Raw genomic sequence first — 16,757 nt, 5'->3', positions numbered from 1 at the left:
CGCTACAATGTTTCAATAATAACAAGAATCAGAGAAAAACAGTTACAGTGGTAATGGACATGTGTATGGAATGCTGCTAACAAGTTCCCTCCCATTTTCCAAAGTGGAAGAGTAGAAAGAAAAAAAAGAAACCACTGGGAAGACCCAGAAGGAAATAGATAGAAAGCGTCAAGAGTATAAGTGGTCTGAACTCTTACAGATGTTTAAAAAAACTTGGCTCCAAAAGATTGGACTGGAAAGTTATTGTTCTGGTAGCCTCAATCCATCTTAGGTGGATGAGGAAGACAGTGATGTTATACTATCTCTTCAATCCCACACAGCATACATTTTTTTTGTAAGCCAGAGAAGCATAGATCAGACACAACATTGCTTTTGAATGCTATTTTCCTGAATGCAGGTGGAGAGGAGAGGCAAGAAAGGGAGAGAAAGTGAAATGTACTATCACTGTTATTGAATATGTCTTCAGAGACATATCTAATAACAGATATCCTTTTGCAGTCAGAATGCTCACTGCAATCACCAGAGTCTCTTTTGTGAAAACTGGCCACACCACAGGATGGCAGGGAGAGGCTGTATATTGTGCATCCCTGCCCATTAGTGGTCCAGATCCAGATAGATTACATTAACTATAACATCACATTACAGAAGATAATATAGCCATATTAATTTTTTTTACATTGGCAGTCCTTAGAAAGATGATCACATCATCATCAAAATTTGTCTATGGCATTCACATATCATAAAAATAAGTTACACAAAATTATATTTAGATTAAATCATGGAACAATTTGTATGAAGTATGACATTTAAAGTATCTAACACGTTATATTATGAGATACTTGTTTTATTTTATTTATGACTTTTTATATCTTATTTGCATTCTGCATTTTTTTTTTTTTTTTGTACAGATGGCATAAGTTGTTGTCTGCATCAAAAGCAAGAAAGCAAAGGCTACTGCATATGTTGGAGCAGTTCAAGCAAGTAAGTTAATTTTTTTATATCACTCTCATATGCAAGAGACTGTAAGGTCTGAAGCAGGGGTGTTAAACTAGTTTGGCTTTGTAGGCTGGATTGAGAGCATAAATTAGATCTTGTGGGCCAGATAAGAACAATTATTTACTAAAAACCCTATTCATAGTATTGGTATGTAATAATTTGACAAAAAAAAAGTTTATTAGATATTTTTATGCAGATCAAAAGAAATGAAATAAATGTTTTTTTTGTTTTTTTTTACCTTAATTTTTACTGCAGCCTCCTGAAGCTTGGCTTCTCTTCTTTTCTATCTTCTGGTGGCTGAAACTTTTATTATCATGCTTAAATGTTCATCAGTTATTCTTGAATGATATTTTGATTTCTTTACATGCATTCAAGAGAATAACTGCTAGCAAACATATGAACTTCTGAATATAGACATTATTCTTGCAGAAAATAGTTTGAATTCAGGATATTTATCTTCCAAATACTGATAAAATGTTTTTATGCCGGCCTGGTTGGCTGAGTGGTTGGCATATCTGCTCTCCAGCCAAAAGGCTGCAGGTTTGAATCCTGCCATGGTTTGAATTCCTGCAGTGTTTGTGATTATCTGAAAATACTAGTGGTGGTGGTGGTAGCAGGCAGTAGATAGCATTGTTGTAGATGATGTGGTTTGCTTCAAAATTATTTTTATTTTTCAACATAATTTTCCTTAAGACTAATGCATTTATTCCAACGATTCTCTAGTATCATTATCCCGTCCCTGTAATGGTTCTCAGTAAGATCTGCAAAATACCCTTCTACAGCTGCAATCACCTCTTGATTCACTGAAAAACGCTAATGCAAGGAAGTTTTGGGAAGAGATAGAAGTCAGAGGGAGCAGCCAGATTTTGGGAATAGGATGGATGTTCCAACAATTCATAGTGCAGATCCCTTAATTTTTTCCATTGCCAAAACACCTTTGTGGGCAGGTGCATGGTCCTGACGAAAGATGATTTTTTTTCTTCTGCAAACCGGGTCTTTTCTCAACAAATTTTTTGTCTAGTCTGGTTAAAAGATAGGAATAATATTTCCTGATTATTATTTTACCCTTTTCAAGATAATTAATAAACAAAATGCCTTTAGCATCCCAAAACACTGATGTCATGATCTATCCTGCTGATGGAACCGGCTTTGTCTTCTTCGGCACTGAATAACTGGTTTCTGTCCGCCGTTTTGACTGCTGTTTGGATTCTGGTGTGTAATGGTGAATCCAAGTCTCATCCATAGTAATAAATTGATGCACAAAATCAGTTTTATTCTTGTTAAAACACTCCAAGCATTCAGAGATTTTCATGCGAGTGCGTTTTTGATCTGCTGTGAGCAAGCGTGGCACCCATCTTGTGCAAAACGTTTTCATATGCAATTCTTCATGTAAAATATATCCTAGACGTTCTTTTGAAATGCCTATAGTCTCAGCAATTTCATGCACTTGGACTCGCTGGTCATCCGATACCATACCATGCACTTGATCAATGATATCTGGTGGTGTTACACTTTTTGGACATCCTTCGTGGATCATCTTCAAGGCTGGTATGATTATGTTTAAACTCGGCAGCCCATTTCTTAATTGTCGAAAACAAAGGAGAAGAAGTGCCCATAAACTTTTATGAACTTCGAATGAATTTCTTTTGTCGTTAAACTTCTTTTGCAAAGAATTTTATAACTGCATGATATTTAATTTTATCCATTTCAAGGGATACAGACAACACTTTTGCTTCAGACAGCTGTATAAAACAAACTACTTGACAGAATGACTTGCAATTTCACATGGATGCTTATGACAGATGTACCAACTTAGAAAAAAAAAATGTTGCCGATAGTGTTGCCATCTATGGACTATGCCGAAAACTTTTCAGACCACCCTCCTAATAGTAATAATAATAATAATAATGTCTACTGTTAAAACTTATCCTTAAGAGCTAAATCACATATCATATCTATCACTTCAATCTTTCACTATAGCCTTTAAATTTCTTTTCATTATTAGTTTTGTAATGTTGCACATTGTACTCTTTAGCAATCGAAATTCATTTATTGCAAATAAAGCGAATCAATTTACCATCCAATTTGACAAAAAAAAAAAAAAAAAATCTGTCCAATTTTTTTGCCCCATTCTACATTCAGTATCAGCTTTTCTATGCTTTAGCATAATGGGGTTAGGTAGATATAAAATTTATACATAGAATAATTTGTAAAACAAAAATTATCTTTAGTGAAAGCAGTACGCTATCGCTGATAAGTATATACAGGTATCCCTTGCTTAATGCGGGATTTGATTAATACGGCAAAATTAATTGCGACAATCTCTTTATACACGCACAAGAGTTTTAATTAACGCGCCTTTAAATTTACCAAAATTCCACCAAATACGACATCTTTGCTACAACCCATGGACATGGTGCCATTGCAACTTTCAAAGTCTATTTTCTTAAGAAGACATTCTCAAAGACAGTAGAAACAATAACGGGAGGAAATGCGATTATGCTCCATGAATTTTAGAAAAATTTTGACATTAAACATGCAATTGAAAACATTCGTGACTCGTGAGAGCAAGTTTCTTCTACCTGCATGAGAGAGCTATTTGAAAAAGCCTTTTGTATAATGCTGTAATGACTTAGGTGTTTTCAAAATCCTGCAAACACTGTGGTTGAAGAAATCGTTGCAATTGGTGAAGACCTTGGTTTTAATGGTGTTGATGCAGAAGTTGTTAAAGAATTATTGGATTCAGATTCAAAATATTTCAGTGACAACAATCTTCTTGAAAATGAACAATGGGACCTTGAAGACAACGAACAAATGGAATGTGAAGATGAGGCTCCAAAGGAAATAACAATCAAAGAACTGGATGGAATATTTCACAGTTTAGAATCCCTTAAGCAGCAAGTAATGGATATGGATCCAGATGTTAATCGAAGAATGCTTGTTTGCTGAGGTCTGGAGAGTAACATTTTGCTTGTTATCATAGAATTTATGTTGATAAGTAAAAAACTAAAACTGTTCAAATGCCTCTTGATAACTTTTTTGATTAAAAAAATTGCAGTAACTAATGTAGGTACAAGCATTTATTAAACATTTACTTTGCATTCATTTTTTATCTTTCCTAAAAGAGTACCATATAAAATGAATTATTATTACAGTAATGGATCATGGATGAATTGTAATTTTTACCATTGATTATTATATTTGATTAACGCAATTTTGATATACGCAGTAACATCGAGGGATTAATTAATCGCGTTAGTGTAAAGGGATACCTGTATATATTTACTTATATATTTTTGTTTAATACAGCTTTGTTAGTTCATTTGTTCTGCGGTGTCAACACAGCTCCGCAGTGAAAGGTTAATCCTTAAACAGTTTATCTTTAACGCTTAGCCATTAAGGATTAAAGATAAACTGTTTTATGACCTCTATAAGTATATATTAACAAGAATAATTTAAAATTAAAAAATAATAATAATAAAAATAATAATTTTTTTTATAAAATTGAGCCACGGTCCAGATTGAATATGACCGTGGTCCAGAGCTGGCCATTAGGCCATATGTTTGACATCCCTGGTCTATAGTAAATAAATGCTGTAGATGGGCTGAGATCAAGAACAAAGTAATCTGTTGATAATATATTTATCTTTTGCTTATGAGACAACATTGATTTAAATTATACATTTAGTTATCATGTGAATAGACAAACTCATTCAAAAGTAAATGCATATTTCATTTCAGATAGAAGACTTATTTTTAACTTTTGCAAAGAAAGCCTCAGCTTTCAATAGCTGGTTTGAAAATGCTGAGGAAGATCTCACTGATCCTGTGCGATGTAATTCAATTGAGGAGATCAAGGTATAGCATTTAAATTTATTTGTCACATGCCTTATTATTGTTATTGGTCTTCCATCAGGAGACTTAAAATCCATTTATGGAGGCAATGGTAAGAAAAAGGCAGTTCATATCATGACTTGATAAAGAATGTGCAGTAGATTCCGATAAGTTTTTTGGTTAATTAACTGTGTTTATATGTGTGTGTATATGAGTGAGAACTGCTGGAAGTTCTGTGCTTGTAGTGTTGTGTGTGTGTGTGTGTGTGTGTGTGTGTGTGCTTTTTGTTTCAGTTTTCTTACAAAATCTTTACATTTAGTGACATATACTGACAAGCATTGAAGGCAAGATGGCAGTTGATTTATCTATTAATGAATTAAATTTTAATTTCAGTCATTTTGTGAAATGTGAGGCATGCTACATGCACTTGTTGGATTGTGTGGATAAATTATGGATTTTTAAGGTGAATGGAGGGAGAGTGTGTGAGAAGTGCGACACTTGAATGTGGGTTGATGGGTGGTGAGGCATCAGTGACTGAAGGAGGGAGTAGTGAGAATGTAAAAGAAGAATACTTATTGATAGTGAAGAGCACTGAGTGAACAGTAAGCATATCATGTAAAAGTGGGAAAGTGATCCAGTGAGAGCATCAATTGACAGTAGCATCAATGACATAAGCAATATAAACATAACTGAAGTCAGAAATAGCAATTCAGATGGAAATGTTCATATGTCATTTACCACATATGAAGAATGAATATGTGTAGAATATTAGAAGAATGAATGCAGAATTGTAAAGAAGCTAGTATGAAAGATGTGAACACAAGTGAAGATATTAAATAAGAATTAGTAAAGTTGTGGAACAAACTGAGGTGTATGCATAATGAGGTAGGATATTTAGTAAGGAGAAAGGTGCTAGTGGTAGATGATTCAAGATGAATGATTGCAGGGGAATGATGGAAAGTAGTGTAGGACTCTATGGTGAAATATGTGAAAATGGAGCAGGTGTCGAAAGTATGCCAGAGTGGAGCAATGATGGGGAGAGTAACCAAAACTGTTTGGTCTCTAGAGCAGGATTTCCAGACCAGGTAAAAAATGAATAAAATTACAAAAAAATTATAAAAATTAAAACAAAAAATAGGGAAAAAAATCACATAATCTCTAACCCCACAGTACTAGTGTACTATAAATTTACACAAAAACCTTTTGTGTGGGAGCCACATTAAAAAAAAAAAAGTGAGGAAGCACAAAAGAGTTAACTGTGCTGGTGGAAGCAAATGATTTAGAATGAAGTGTGAATGAGATAGCTGGATTGCAAGTGTTGCTAGAGACAGTAAAGCAGAAGAGTGTAAGAGGGAGAGTTGCCTATTGTGTTAACAAGATATAACAGTAGGGAGCTGAAGAGAAGAGTAATGATTTTGAATGGTTTTGATTTTTATTGTGCAGGAAGAGAGGACTTGAGTATTTTGATATATGGAATAAATCTGAAGATAGGAAATGGCTGTTTCTTGCAGGTGGCCTGCATTTGAGTGAGGATGGAATGGGCAGATTGTTGATAAGTGGAGTAGAGTGTGTATAGAGTCAGGGAAATGGAAACTAGATGGTGGCACTCTTGAGTGTAAAGTACCAGGATCGGTGTGAGATAATTGATGACGATAAGGATACAGGGATATCCTGAATAGGAGCAATAGGGTCAAAGCACTCAAATGATGGGGACAAAGAATTGTGGGAAGGAATGGGAAGAAGTGGGGAACCAGTGGAAAGCTACTGTGCTCATACACCAGTGTAAGGAGTATTCGGAACAAGTGTACAGTTTATGGCCTTGATACGGTTAGTCAATTCACAAATCATTGATCTAAGTTACATGTGGTGAAGATAAAGATGAAAAAGTTTATTTTTTCATTTATATATTTGTCTTTTGAGATATGTTGTTATGAAACCCAAATAATTAAATTGTGCCATCTGTTCTATTTGATCTCCTATGAGTAATTTTGATCTAATATGATCTCTACATTTAAATTCCATCATTTTTGTTTTCTTTTATGAAATCTTGAAGTTGTATTGTTGGCTTATTTTATCATCATCATCATCATCATCATCAAATTCCTGCCATGTACCCTCAAGGGGTGTACAGGATATGACAGTACTACATGAAAAAATTACATCATTACTAACTTCCTATCTACAATTTTCCTCCAAATCAGTCTGTTACTTGTCAAGACTCCAACATTATCAGATCTTATATTTCTATCGTCTAAGGCACTTTGTACCGTATCAATCCACCTATATCTTGGTCTTCCTCTGGGTCGTTTTCCTGCCAACCTGGCAGAGAACACTTGTTTTGCTAATCTTTCCTCTCCCATTCTATTTAAGTGACCATACCATCTGAGATTAGCTCTGCTAACGCATTCCTTGATGCTGACAATGTCAAGTTCTTTCCTAATATCCTCATTTTTAATATGATATTGCCATTGATGCCATCTGTTCATGCCTCTAATCTTTCTCAGGACTCTCATATCTGCGGTCTCTAGTCTTTGGTCAAGTGTTTTACTTCTGACCCAGCTCTCAGATCCATAAGTTAAAATTGGTTTGAACACAGTCTTGTATACAGCTAATTTAGTGTTCCGACTAATTTCTTTCTTATTCCATATGAATTTATTCAATTGACTTCCCACGATACCAGCTTTGCTGATTCTGTTGTCTATTTCTATGTTTAGTTTACCATCTTCAGTAAAAATTGTGCCTAAGTAGCTGAAATGTTTTACTTGTTCCACAGGTTCTCCATTCACAACACAGTTGACATTTTCAATGATTCTGCCTATTTTCATTGTCTTTGTCTTTTTATTGCTGACCTTCATACCATATCTATTACAACAGCTATTCAATTTAGTCAGAGAATCTTGCAGACTTGTAGCGGATTTATTTAGAAGTATAACATCATCCGCATAAAGCAAACAGCTGACATTAACATCTCTAATTTTGATATCAGGTTTAATACCACATTCCTTTATAATGTGATCCATACAGATAATGAATAACAGAGGGGATAATGTACATCCTTGTCTCACACCAGATTTAACATTAAACCATCTTCCTGTACTTCCTTCAATTCTAACTGCTGACTCACAACTCAAATAAAGACTAAGTATTGCTTGATATAATGCCCCATTGACACCATATAACTGCAGCGTATTGAATAGCTTCTCTCTTGGCACCTTGTCATATGCCTTTTCCAAATCGACAAAACTTAAATACAGATCTTTGTTATATTCCCATGCTTTCTCGACTATTTGTCGTAAAGTGAAGATCTGATCCTGACAGCCTCTATTTGGCCTGAATCCAGCTTGTTCTTCACCAAGCTTTTCTTCCACAATTCTTCTCAACCGTTTCTCAAGTATACTTGCATAGATCTTGCCAGGAACACTCAGTAGGGAAATACCTCTGTAATTCTCACATTCAGTTTTATTTCCCTTTTTATATATGGGTACTATGAGAGCTCTACTCCAATCATCGGGAATTCGTCCCTCTGTCCAGGCTTTCTGAACTATGCAGTGCAGCCACTGTAAGACTCTTATACCACCATACTTCAGCATTTCTGGTCGAATATCATCTACTCCTGCTGCCTTTCCACATTTCAAGCCTTTGATGGCTTTTTCTACTTCAAGTATGGATATGTATTCCTGACTGCATGCCTGGTCAGTGTTTTTTATCACTGTGCTGTCATCACTGCTTGTTTCATTTAGCAGTTTTTCAAAGTAATTACTCCATACTTCAAGGATATCTTTTTCTCCTGTTTTTATTTCACCTTTATCATCTCTAATTCCTTTTACAGCACTCTTTCCTCCATTCCTAAGCTTCTTCAACAACCTCCAGAATATTTTGCCACCTTCTTGATATTTATTTTCTATATTCTTGCCAAAGTCCTCCCATGACTTTTGTTTAGCTAGTTTTACACACTGTTTAGCTTTCTTACATTTGTCTCTGTATTCTGTAAGAGTAAAAGCTGACTTATTTGCCAGGAACTTTTGATATGCTTTCTTCTTTTCCTTCACTGCCTCTTTAACTTCCTGTGTCCACCAGGGAGTTCTGATTTTTTTATCTTTGCACACAACCTCACCACATGCCTCTCTGGCAGAATCAATCAATGTTTCCTTCAGAGTTTGCCACTGAATCTCCAAGGTTTGATTCCTGTTCTCAAACTCTTTCATTTTCTTTTCAATAATATTTCTGTATTTTAGTCTACAGTTTACATCTGAGAGCTGCTCAACTTTTATTCGCTTTAAAACTTTCTTACATGTTATTCTTTTCAATATGAAATTCAATTTTATCCTGCTCAAGACTAAATAGTGATCACTTCCAATTTCAAATCCTCTGTACACTCTGGTGTCCTGCACCAGGGAGAAAACATCACTATCAACAATAACATAGTCAATGAGACTTTTCTTATTCCTAGCCTCTTCTCTCCATGTGAATTTGTGCACATTTTTATGTTGGAACATGGTGTTAGTAATAACCAGTCCATGTCCTGAGCAGAAATCCAACAGATATTTGCCATTATTATTAGCTTTGCTCTTTTCTCCAAATTTTCCCAAAATATTTTTGTATGTCTCACAATCATTTCCTACTCTACTATTTAGATCCCCAACAAGGACCAACTTTTCCTTTTTCATTGTGTCAGTTGCTTTTTCTAAAGCCTCAAAAAATTCCTCCACTTCTACCTTAGTAGAACCTTCTGTGGGACCATAGGCACAAATAAGTCTCATTGTCCAGTTCCCCATTCTCATATTTGCCCACATTACTCTACTTGAGACTGACTGCCATTCAAGAAGATTAGCCTCGTATTTTGTGTTGAATACTATGGCTACTCCTTCTTTTCCTTGATTGTTATTGCCTGAATATAACATTTTGTATTTATTGCTCAGAAAGATCTCACCAGTTTTGGTCATTTTTGTTTCAGTCACCCCTATTATGTCGATCTGGTACTTATCTAATTCCTCAGCTAGCTCCATTTCTTTGCCATTCAGTCTTCTTACGTTGATAGTACCGATCTTTAACTCTGGTGATGTTGAGTTGGGGTTTGTTTTCAGATTTGTTCCAGTAGCTGACTTTTCGCTGTTCGCCCTGGTTCCCTGGCGAAAACAACGGGGGCCTTGTTTATCCGGGCGACGCCCCAGCTGGCATGAAATTTTGTCATGTTGTACCATCATTTTTTATTTTGGTTTAACCAATAAGAATACAATTTGGTCGGCTAAATCCCAAATTGCCAGCCCATCCTCGTTCGTTCAGTATCAAAGTAGATACCCAACAGGGTGCACCACGAGAAGGTGAGGATTGGACATTAGGTCAGAAGCCCTGGTCGGTTCTCCGCATTCCTTTAAAGGCTATGTGGAGGTCTCCTCTCAGTTATACAGCTTTGACCCTTAAGCACCCCGGCTTATTTTATTTAGTTCTTAAACTGGAAGCACAATATGCTGATAGATCAGAAGGCTTGTTTGAATCACAGTAGGGAACATGGCGAACTAAGTGACATGGAAGCTGTGATATGTTGGTCAACTCTAGTATATAACATAGTATAACCATCTGCATAGTTTGTTCCCTTTATTTTTTTTATTTTTTTATTTTTTATCACAGTCATATTAGCAAATCAGCATATTAGTGGTGATTGTGGGGACAAATGATCTAAGTTGACATATGGAGTATGCAAGGGTCAATATCAGGAGATTATTGAGAAGAATGAAATATAACAGTGTAGTGGGAAAGTAGGTTGTCAGTATATGTTGTTGAGGTATGACAATCATAAGTTGCGATGGAAAGTCAAAATCATGAATGGTATGCTAGAAAGGAGTACAGTTTGTGGATGTATGGCATGTGTTTGAGGGAAGAATGAAATTCTACAGGCATGATAGGGTGTATTTGAATGGCTTTGGAATGAGTGTGCTGGAGAAAGTGTTGCTGGAAGGAAAAATTAAAAAACATTTAGGAGGGCGCTAGTGAGCCAAGCACTGTCGACGTACCTAAGAAGAGCTCCTGATTCAGATAAATTATTCTAGGAATAATTAATTATATATGCGTAATTGTTTGAGTAACAGCAGTTGTAAACGTTGTGCGCTACCGGTATTATTAGTGTGGGGGATTTTTCTTGCCTAAACTTAATTACGAAATCGTTATTATTAGACCTAGTAACCTGCAGGGAAAAAAAAAAAATGGCGGTGGCATTGTAATTCCATGATTCTAATTTAGATTTCAGTCGTTTCATTAAGTGTGAGGTCTGTTATATGTATTCCTTCGATTACATAAATGATTTGTGGATGTTTAGCACGGATGGAAGAAGGATGTGTGCGAAATATGACATGAATGAGGAACTGATGAATGCAAATATGAAATTGATGACAGAAAGTGTTAGTAATGATTGTGTCGTGAGTGCACGTTTGAAAGAGAAGGACGGTGAGAAAGAGTGGCGAAAAAATGTTTAAAAAAAAGGAAAAAAGAAAAAGAGCGATTTGAAAACCATAACGGATGTTAAAAGGGATGAAAGGGAGGCGAGAGTGGCATAAAGAAACGAAATTGAGAGAACAAATGAAAGTAGAAATGGCATGACGCAGAAATTGCAAGTGAAAAAAATCGAAAGAATAAATGATAGCGAAAAAAGAATGAATGATGGCGAAAGTTGGACGCATGTTGGACTGAAAGTACTGAAACAGAGAAAGATGAATGAGAGTAAAAGTGAGAAGAATGATGGTGAAAGTTGGAAGTATGTTGGACCGAAATTACGGAAACAAAGAAGGATGAATGAGAGGGAAAGTGAGAAGATGGGGTCGACAGTTAGAAAGTTAGAAAGATTTAATAATAGAGAGAATGTGTCGCGAGATTCGGAAAGTGAATCGGATTAGATGAGGCAATAAATGAAATGGATGCGGAATGAAATTAAGAGAATTCAGGTCAAAACTATTAAAATAAATCATGATGGCATTAAAGAGTTAACGAAAGATGAGCAAGTGGCGTTGTATGGTGACTCCATTATTAAAGTTGTGCTAGAGGATAAAATGCACAAGGTATGTTTTCCAGGCGGTAAAATGAGTAGAGTGATTGAGGCATTGGATATGAGGCGGGAGCGAGCAAAAGAGTTATTTGTATTAATTGGTACAAATGATTTGAGAGAGAGAACAAAGAGCATGTCAAAATGAATGTCAGGAGGCTGCTTGGAAAGATAAAAGAGGATAGTGTAACAGGGAGGATAGTCAGTGTGTTGCCTAGGTATGATTGTGGTGAAATGATGCGGAGAGCAAGGATTATGAATGATATTCTGGCTGAAATGTGTGAGGAGATGGGAGTACAGTTTGTTAATGTGTGGAATGAGTTTGAGGGACGAAGTGAGCTGTATGGGAGAGATGGACTGCATTTGAGTGGTTAGGGTGTGAGTCGCTTGGAGAGACTGCAGCTGGAAGGTAGAGAAGTGAATAGAGACAATGAATCAGATCGAGAGGGGAGTGATGTGGAAGAGCAGGAGAGTAAGACAGGAGAGATTGAAGAAGTGGAAATGAATGGGGAAGTGAGTGGTATGAGTATAGAAAATGAGAGAATGTGTGTGCAAGAGGAGCAGGGAAACGGGGAGGCTAAGGGTGGACAGGGGTACACAGCATGAGAAAGGTAGATCCGCCAAGAGGAGGTGAGAGCATGTGTAGGCAGGAAAGGAATGGGATTACCAGTGATCAAGAAGAAACAGTTGGAATCCAAAAGGGTTCTAAAATGAAGAGGCAGAAAGGGAAATGGTCCCAGTCCAGCATGGAGAGATCACATCGAGTGAGTGGCACCAGTGGAACTAGCTGTAGATCCAGAAATGAGCTGTTGTGTTTGTATACCAATGCTAGAAGTATAAGACACAAGGCGGATGAAATGGTTGCACTAATTGCATCTGTTCACCCGAAGATTGTCGGAATAAGTGAGACATGGTTAGATGAGGACAACATCCTGACAGAATAGAGATAGAAGGGTATGATATGTTTCGTGAGGATATTCATTCATCTCACGCCTACCTTATTTAACCTTCTCACCCGTGGTATACATTTAGACATTCCTATCCCAATGGCTTTAGCAGGCCTTTAAGGCCCACAACCTTCCAAGCATGCTTGGATTTCGTAACCGAAATACGAGGATAGAATGGTCACGCCTATGCCTCAAGGTATTCTTGGCTGTATCCCTGTGTGTTCACGGGGCCGGTTTGCCTGCTTGCGGGATGAAAAACACCAGATAAACTGGCGGAAAAAACCCTACTGCCCGCGCCCAAGACCGGCTAACTTGGCTATGGCTGAGGAAGATCCTTCAGCTCCTCACGTCTCAGATGGGAATCGAACCTAGGACACTCCTTCCCCAGGCATATGGTTGCGAAGCGCAAAGCCACTAGGCTAACCGCGCGGACACATTTAGACATTGCATCTACTAAATAATTTTTGAAAATCCCCCAAGCTCCATTGATCTCTTTTCCAGCTACTCCTCATTCCATGCTTCACCTGCAAGCTGTCTCCTGAGCTCTTCATAATCACCCCCCCCCCTTTGTAGTTCCACATATACCCTTTTTTCACAGGGATCCTTGCACTGCTGGCAACCACCCAGGTAATCACCTCATGGTCACTTTCACCAATTGGCAGATGATTTGACACCTCATTTATAATTACATCCTCTGATGAGATAACCAAATCCAAGACCCTTAATCCTCGTTTGCCCGCTGTTACATACTGTGTGAGGTAGTTATCCCTCAAAAACTCAAGAAACTCAATTTCTTTACTTCCTGTTGCTATCTCTTCATTCCAGTCTATATTGCCATAATTAAAATCACCCATAATGATCACCCTTTTCTTATTTGCTTGGCTTATTTGACTATACATTTCACTATCACCACCATCCATATTACCAGGTCTATAACAACATCCCACCAAGTATTTGATTCTATTCACCTCTATCTCACACCATACTGCCTCAGAACCACTGGCCCTATTTCTCTCTTGCATCTCTACCTTGTATGGACATAACTCTTTCTCTATCATCAATAGCACTCCCCCTCCCTTTTTACCCCTTCTATCCTCACGAAACACATCATACCTTTCCCTCTCTATTCCTGTAAGGATGTCATCCTCATCTAACCATGTCTCACTTATTCCGACAATCTTTGGGTGCACAGACGCAATTAGTGCAACCAATTCATCTGCCTTGTTTCTTATACTTCTAGCATTGGTATACAAACACAACAGCTCATTTCCGGATCTACAGCTAATTCCACTGATACCACCCACTTGATGTGATCTCTCCATGCTGGACTGGGGCCATTTCCCTTTCTGTTTCTTCATTTCAGAACTCTTTGCAATTCCATCTGTTTCCTCATGATCCCTGGTCATCCCATTTCTTTCCTGCCTACACATGCTCTCACCTCCTCTTGGCGGATCCACCTTTCTCATGCTGTGTACCCCTGTCCACCCTGAGCCTCCCCGTTTCCCTGCTCCTCTTGCACACCCATTCTCTCATTTTCTATACTCATACCACTCACTTCCCCATTCATTTCCACTTCTTCAATCTCTCCTGTCTTACTCTCCTGCTCTTCCACATCACTCCCCTCTCGATCTGATTCATTCTCTCTATTCACTTCTCTACCTTTCAGCAGCAGTCTCTCCAAGCGACTCACACCGTAACCACTCAAATGCAGTCCATCACTCCCATACAGCTCACTTCGTCCCTCAAACTCATTCCATACATTAACAAACTGTACTCCCATCTCCTCACACATTTCAGCCAGAATATCATTCATAATCCTTGCTCTTCACCTCATTTGTTTTCTCAATTTCATTTCTTTCCGCCTCACTTTCGTCCCTTTTAACATCCGTTACGGTTTTCAAATCGCTCTTTTTCTTTTTTCCTGATTTTTTAACATTTTTTCTCCTCTCTTTCAAACGTGCACTTGCAAGACAATCGGTACTAACACTTTCTGTCATCAATTTCATATTTGCATTCATCAGTTCCTCGTTGAGGTCACACTTCACACACACACCCTTCTTCCATCCGCACTAAACATCCTCAAATCATTTATGTAATCGAAGGAATACTATAACAGACCTCACACTTAACGAAACAACTGAAATCTAAATTAAAATCATGGAATGACAATGCCGCTGCCATTTTTTTTTTTCTCTCTGCAGGTTACTAGGTCTAATAATAACAATTTCCTGATTAGTTTAGGCAAGAAAAATCGCCCACACTAATAATACCGGTAGCGTACAACGTTTACAGCCGCTCTTACTCAAACAGTTACGCATATATACTTAATTATTCCTAGTAAAACATATCTGAATCAGGAGCTCTTCAAATTGCGTCTGCAGCGCTTGGCTCACTAGCGCCCTCTGGAGGGAAACTTTAAACTAAATGGGGGGGGTTCAGACTCTTTAGTGTTGAAGTTACTACTTAAAGTGTATATATGCAAGTGTTTAAAATAAATGTATTTCTTCAACCTAAAGTTCATGAGTCTGTTGTTTTCTGAGATTTGAGTTACCACTTATTAAATCTTTGGACCTGTATAAGTAAAAGGGGAATCCATTTTCATAAGAAAGAAAAAGACGAGCCACGACTGCAAATCATGTGATCCCTTTGTTATTTTATTGTTGTCTAATTGCGTATCAGAATTCAATTGCCGGCTGGCGCAGTCGTTTTAAACAGTTATAAATTTGTCTGCAACGGAATAGCTGATAACCTAAAGTGATAAATAATAGTAACTTAGAATATAAATTTACGAGGGACTGATGACAATAACAAGCTATTAGATTTCCTAAACAAAATCAGTATGTTCCACCATACTATCAAATTCACACTAGATCTTGAAAAGGACAAACAACTCTCATTCCTAGACATCATAATAAAGAAAAAAGAAAATTACAGCATCAACTTATCGGTTTATAAAAAACCAACAAATACTGGATGTTATCTAAACTTTAGCTCATCACATCACATCTCCCAAAAACTCAGCATTATTCATATGCTAAAGAAAAGAGCTATACACTTCACAATGGACCATAATGATCTACAAGAATTAAATAAAATATTAAACGATCTACTCCTAAATGGCTACCCGAGAGGACTTGTTAACAAGATTCTCTTCTCTGATATACCACAAAGACAATGTGATGACACCCAATATATAACTACTATTACTATTCCATACATTGGTACCATCTCCAAAAAACTAGCTTGCCTCCTAAAACCACACAATATTAGAGTGACCTTCAAGCCAGTTGAAACTATCCAGAAATTTCTAAGATCACTAAAAGATTTCAATCCTTTCTACAAACATGCAGGAGTTTATAACATCCCTTGTTCCTGTCGTCAAGTTATATTGGTCAGACGTCTAGAAGCTTCGAAGTGAGACAAAAGGAACACATCAGCTATGTTAGAAACAACAGGCAAGATATTTCTGGCCTTTCTTCCCCTACAACCAACCACATTATTGAATGGAATAAAAGTCTTATGCCATATATAGAAGAAAACTACCGTTCCAGAATATTCAAAGAAGCTGCTACAGTCGCTCGTTCCACAAATAACCTCAACAGGAACCAGGGTTTAATCCTACCAGATATATGGAAGACTTTAATCAGAACAATAAACACGCAAGAAATGAACTTCAATGCAAACTACAAAATGCATCTCAACAAGTAAATCATGTATCCCAACATGCGTATTGTTTCACGCTCTCTACTATTTTGTTATTGAAATGGAATTCTCAGTTAATGTATAGCTTGTAATTTTCGTTTCTTTGCTTTCCTGAATGTACCCTGAAGAAGCCAACAGCACAAGCCGGCGAAACTAGTTGGTAATTAAATTAGTTATTCACCTACACTTGATCAATATCTAAATGATAGTTAATTTTCATTAATCTTTGTGGTCAAGAATTATCA

The 16,757-nt window shown here is 37.1% G+C and overlaps 1 protein-coding gene across 3 annotated transcripts in view; it reads left to right on the top strand.

Moving 5' to 3' along the window:
• LOC150103955 (spectrin alpha chain-like) overlaps positions 1-16,757 on the top strand; it is an 850,682-nt gene that overhangs the window by 697,739 nt on the left and 136,186 nt on the right. For all 3 annotated transcript variants that reach the window (XM_090397194.1, XM_090397195.1, XM_090397193.1), the window contains 2 exons: positions 909-981; positions 4,738-4,854. In XM_090397194.1, the coding sequence (XP_090253320.1) occupies positions 909-981; positions 4,738-4,854 (190 nt within the window). The remainder of the gene's footprint in view (positions 1-908; positions 982-4,737; positions 4,855-16,757) is intronic.

Source organism: Typopeltis vanoorti, chromosome 8 (genome assembly GCF_054136105.1).
Source record: "Typopeltis vanoorti isolate ZY-2024b chromosome 8, IOZ_Tvanoo_1.0, whole genome shotgun sequence".
In the NCBI taxonomy this organism is placed as follows: domain Eukaryota; kingdom Metazoa; phylum Arthropoda; class Arachnida; order Uropygi; family Thelyphonidae; genus Typopeltis; species Typopeltis vanoorti.
This window is presented reverse-complemented; position numbering and strand designations above follow the sequence as displayed.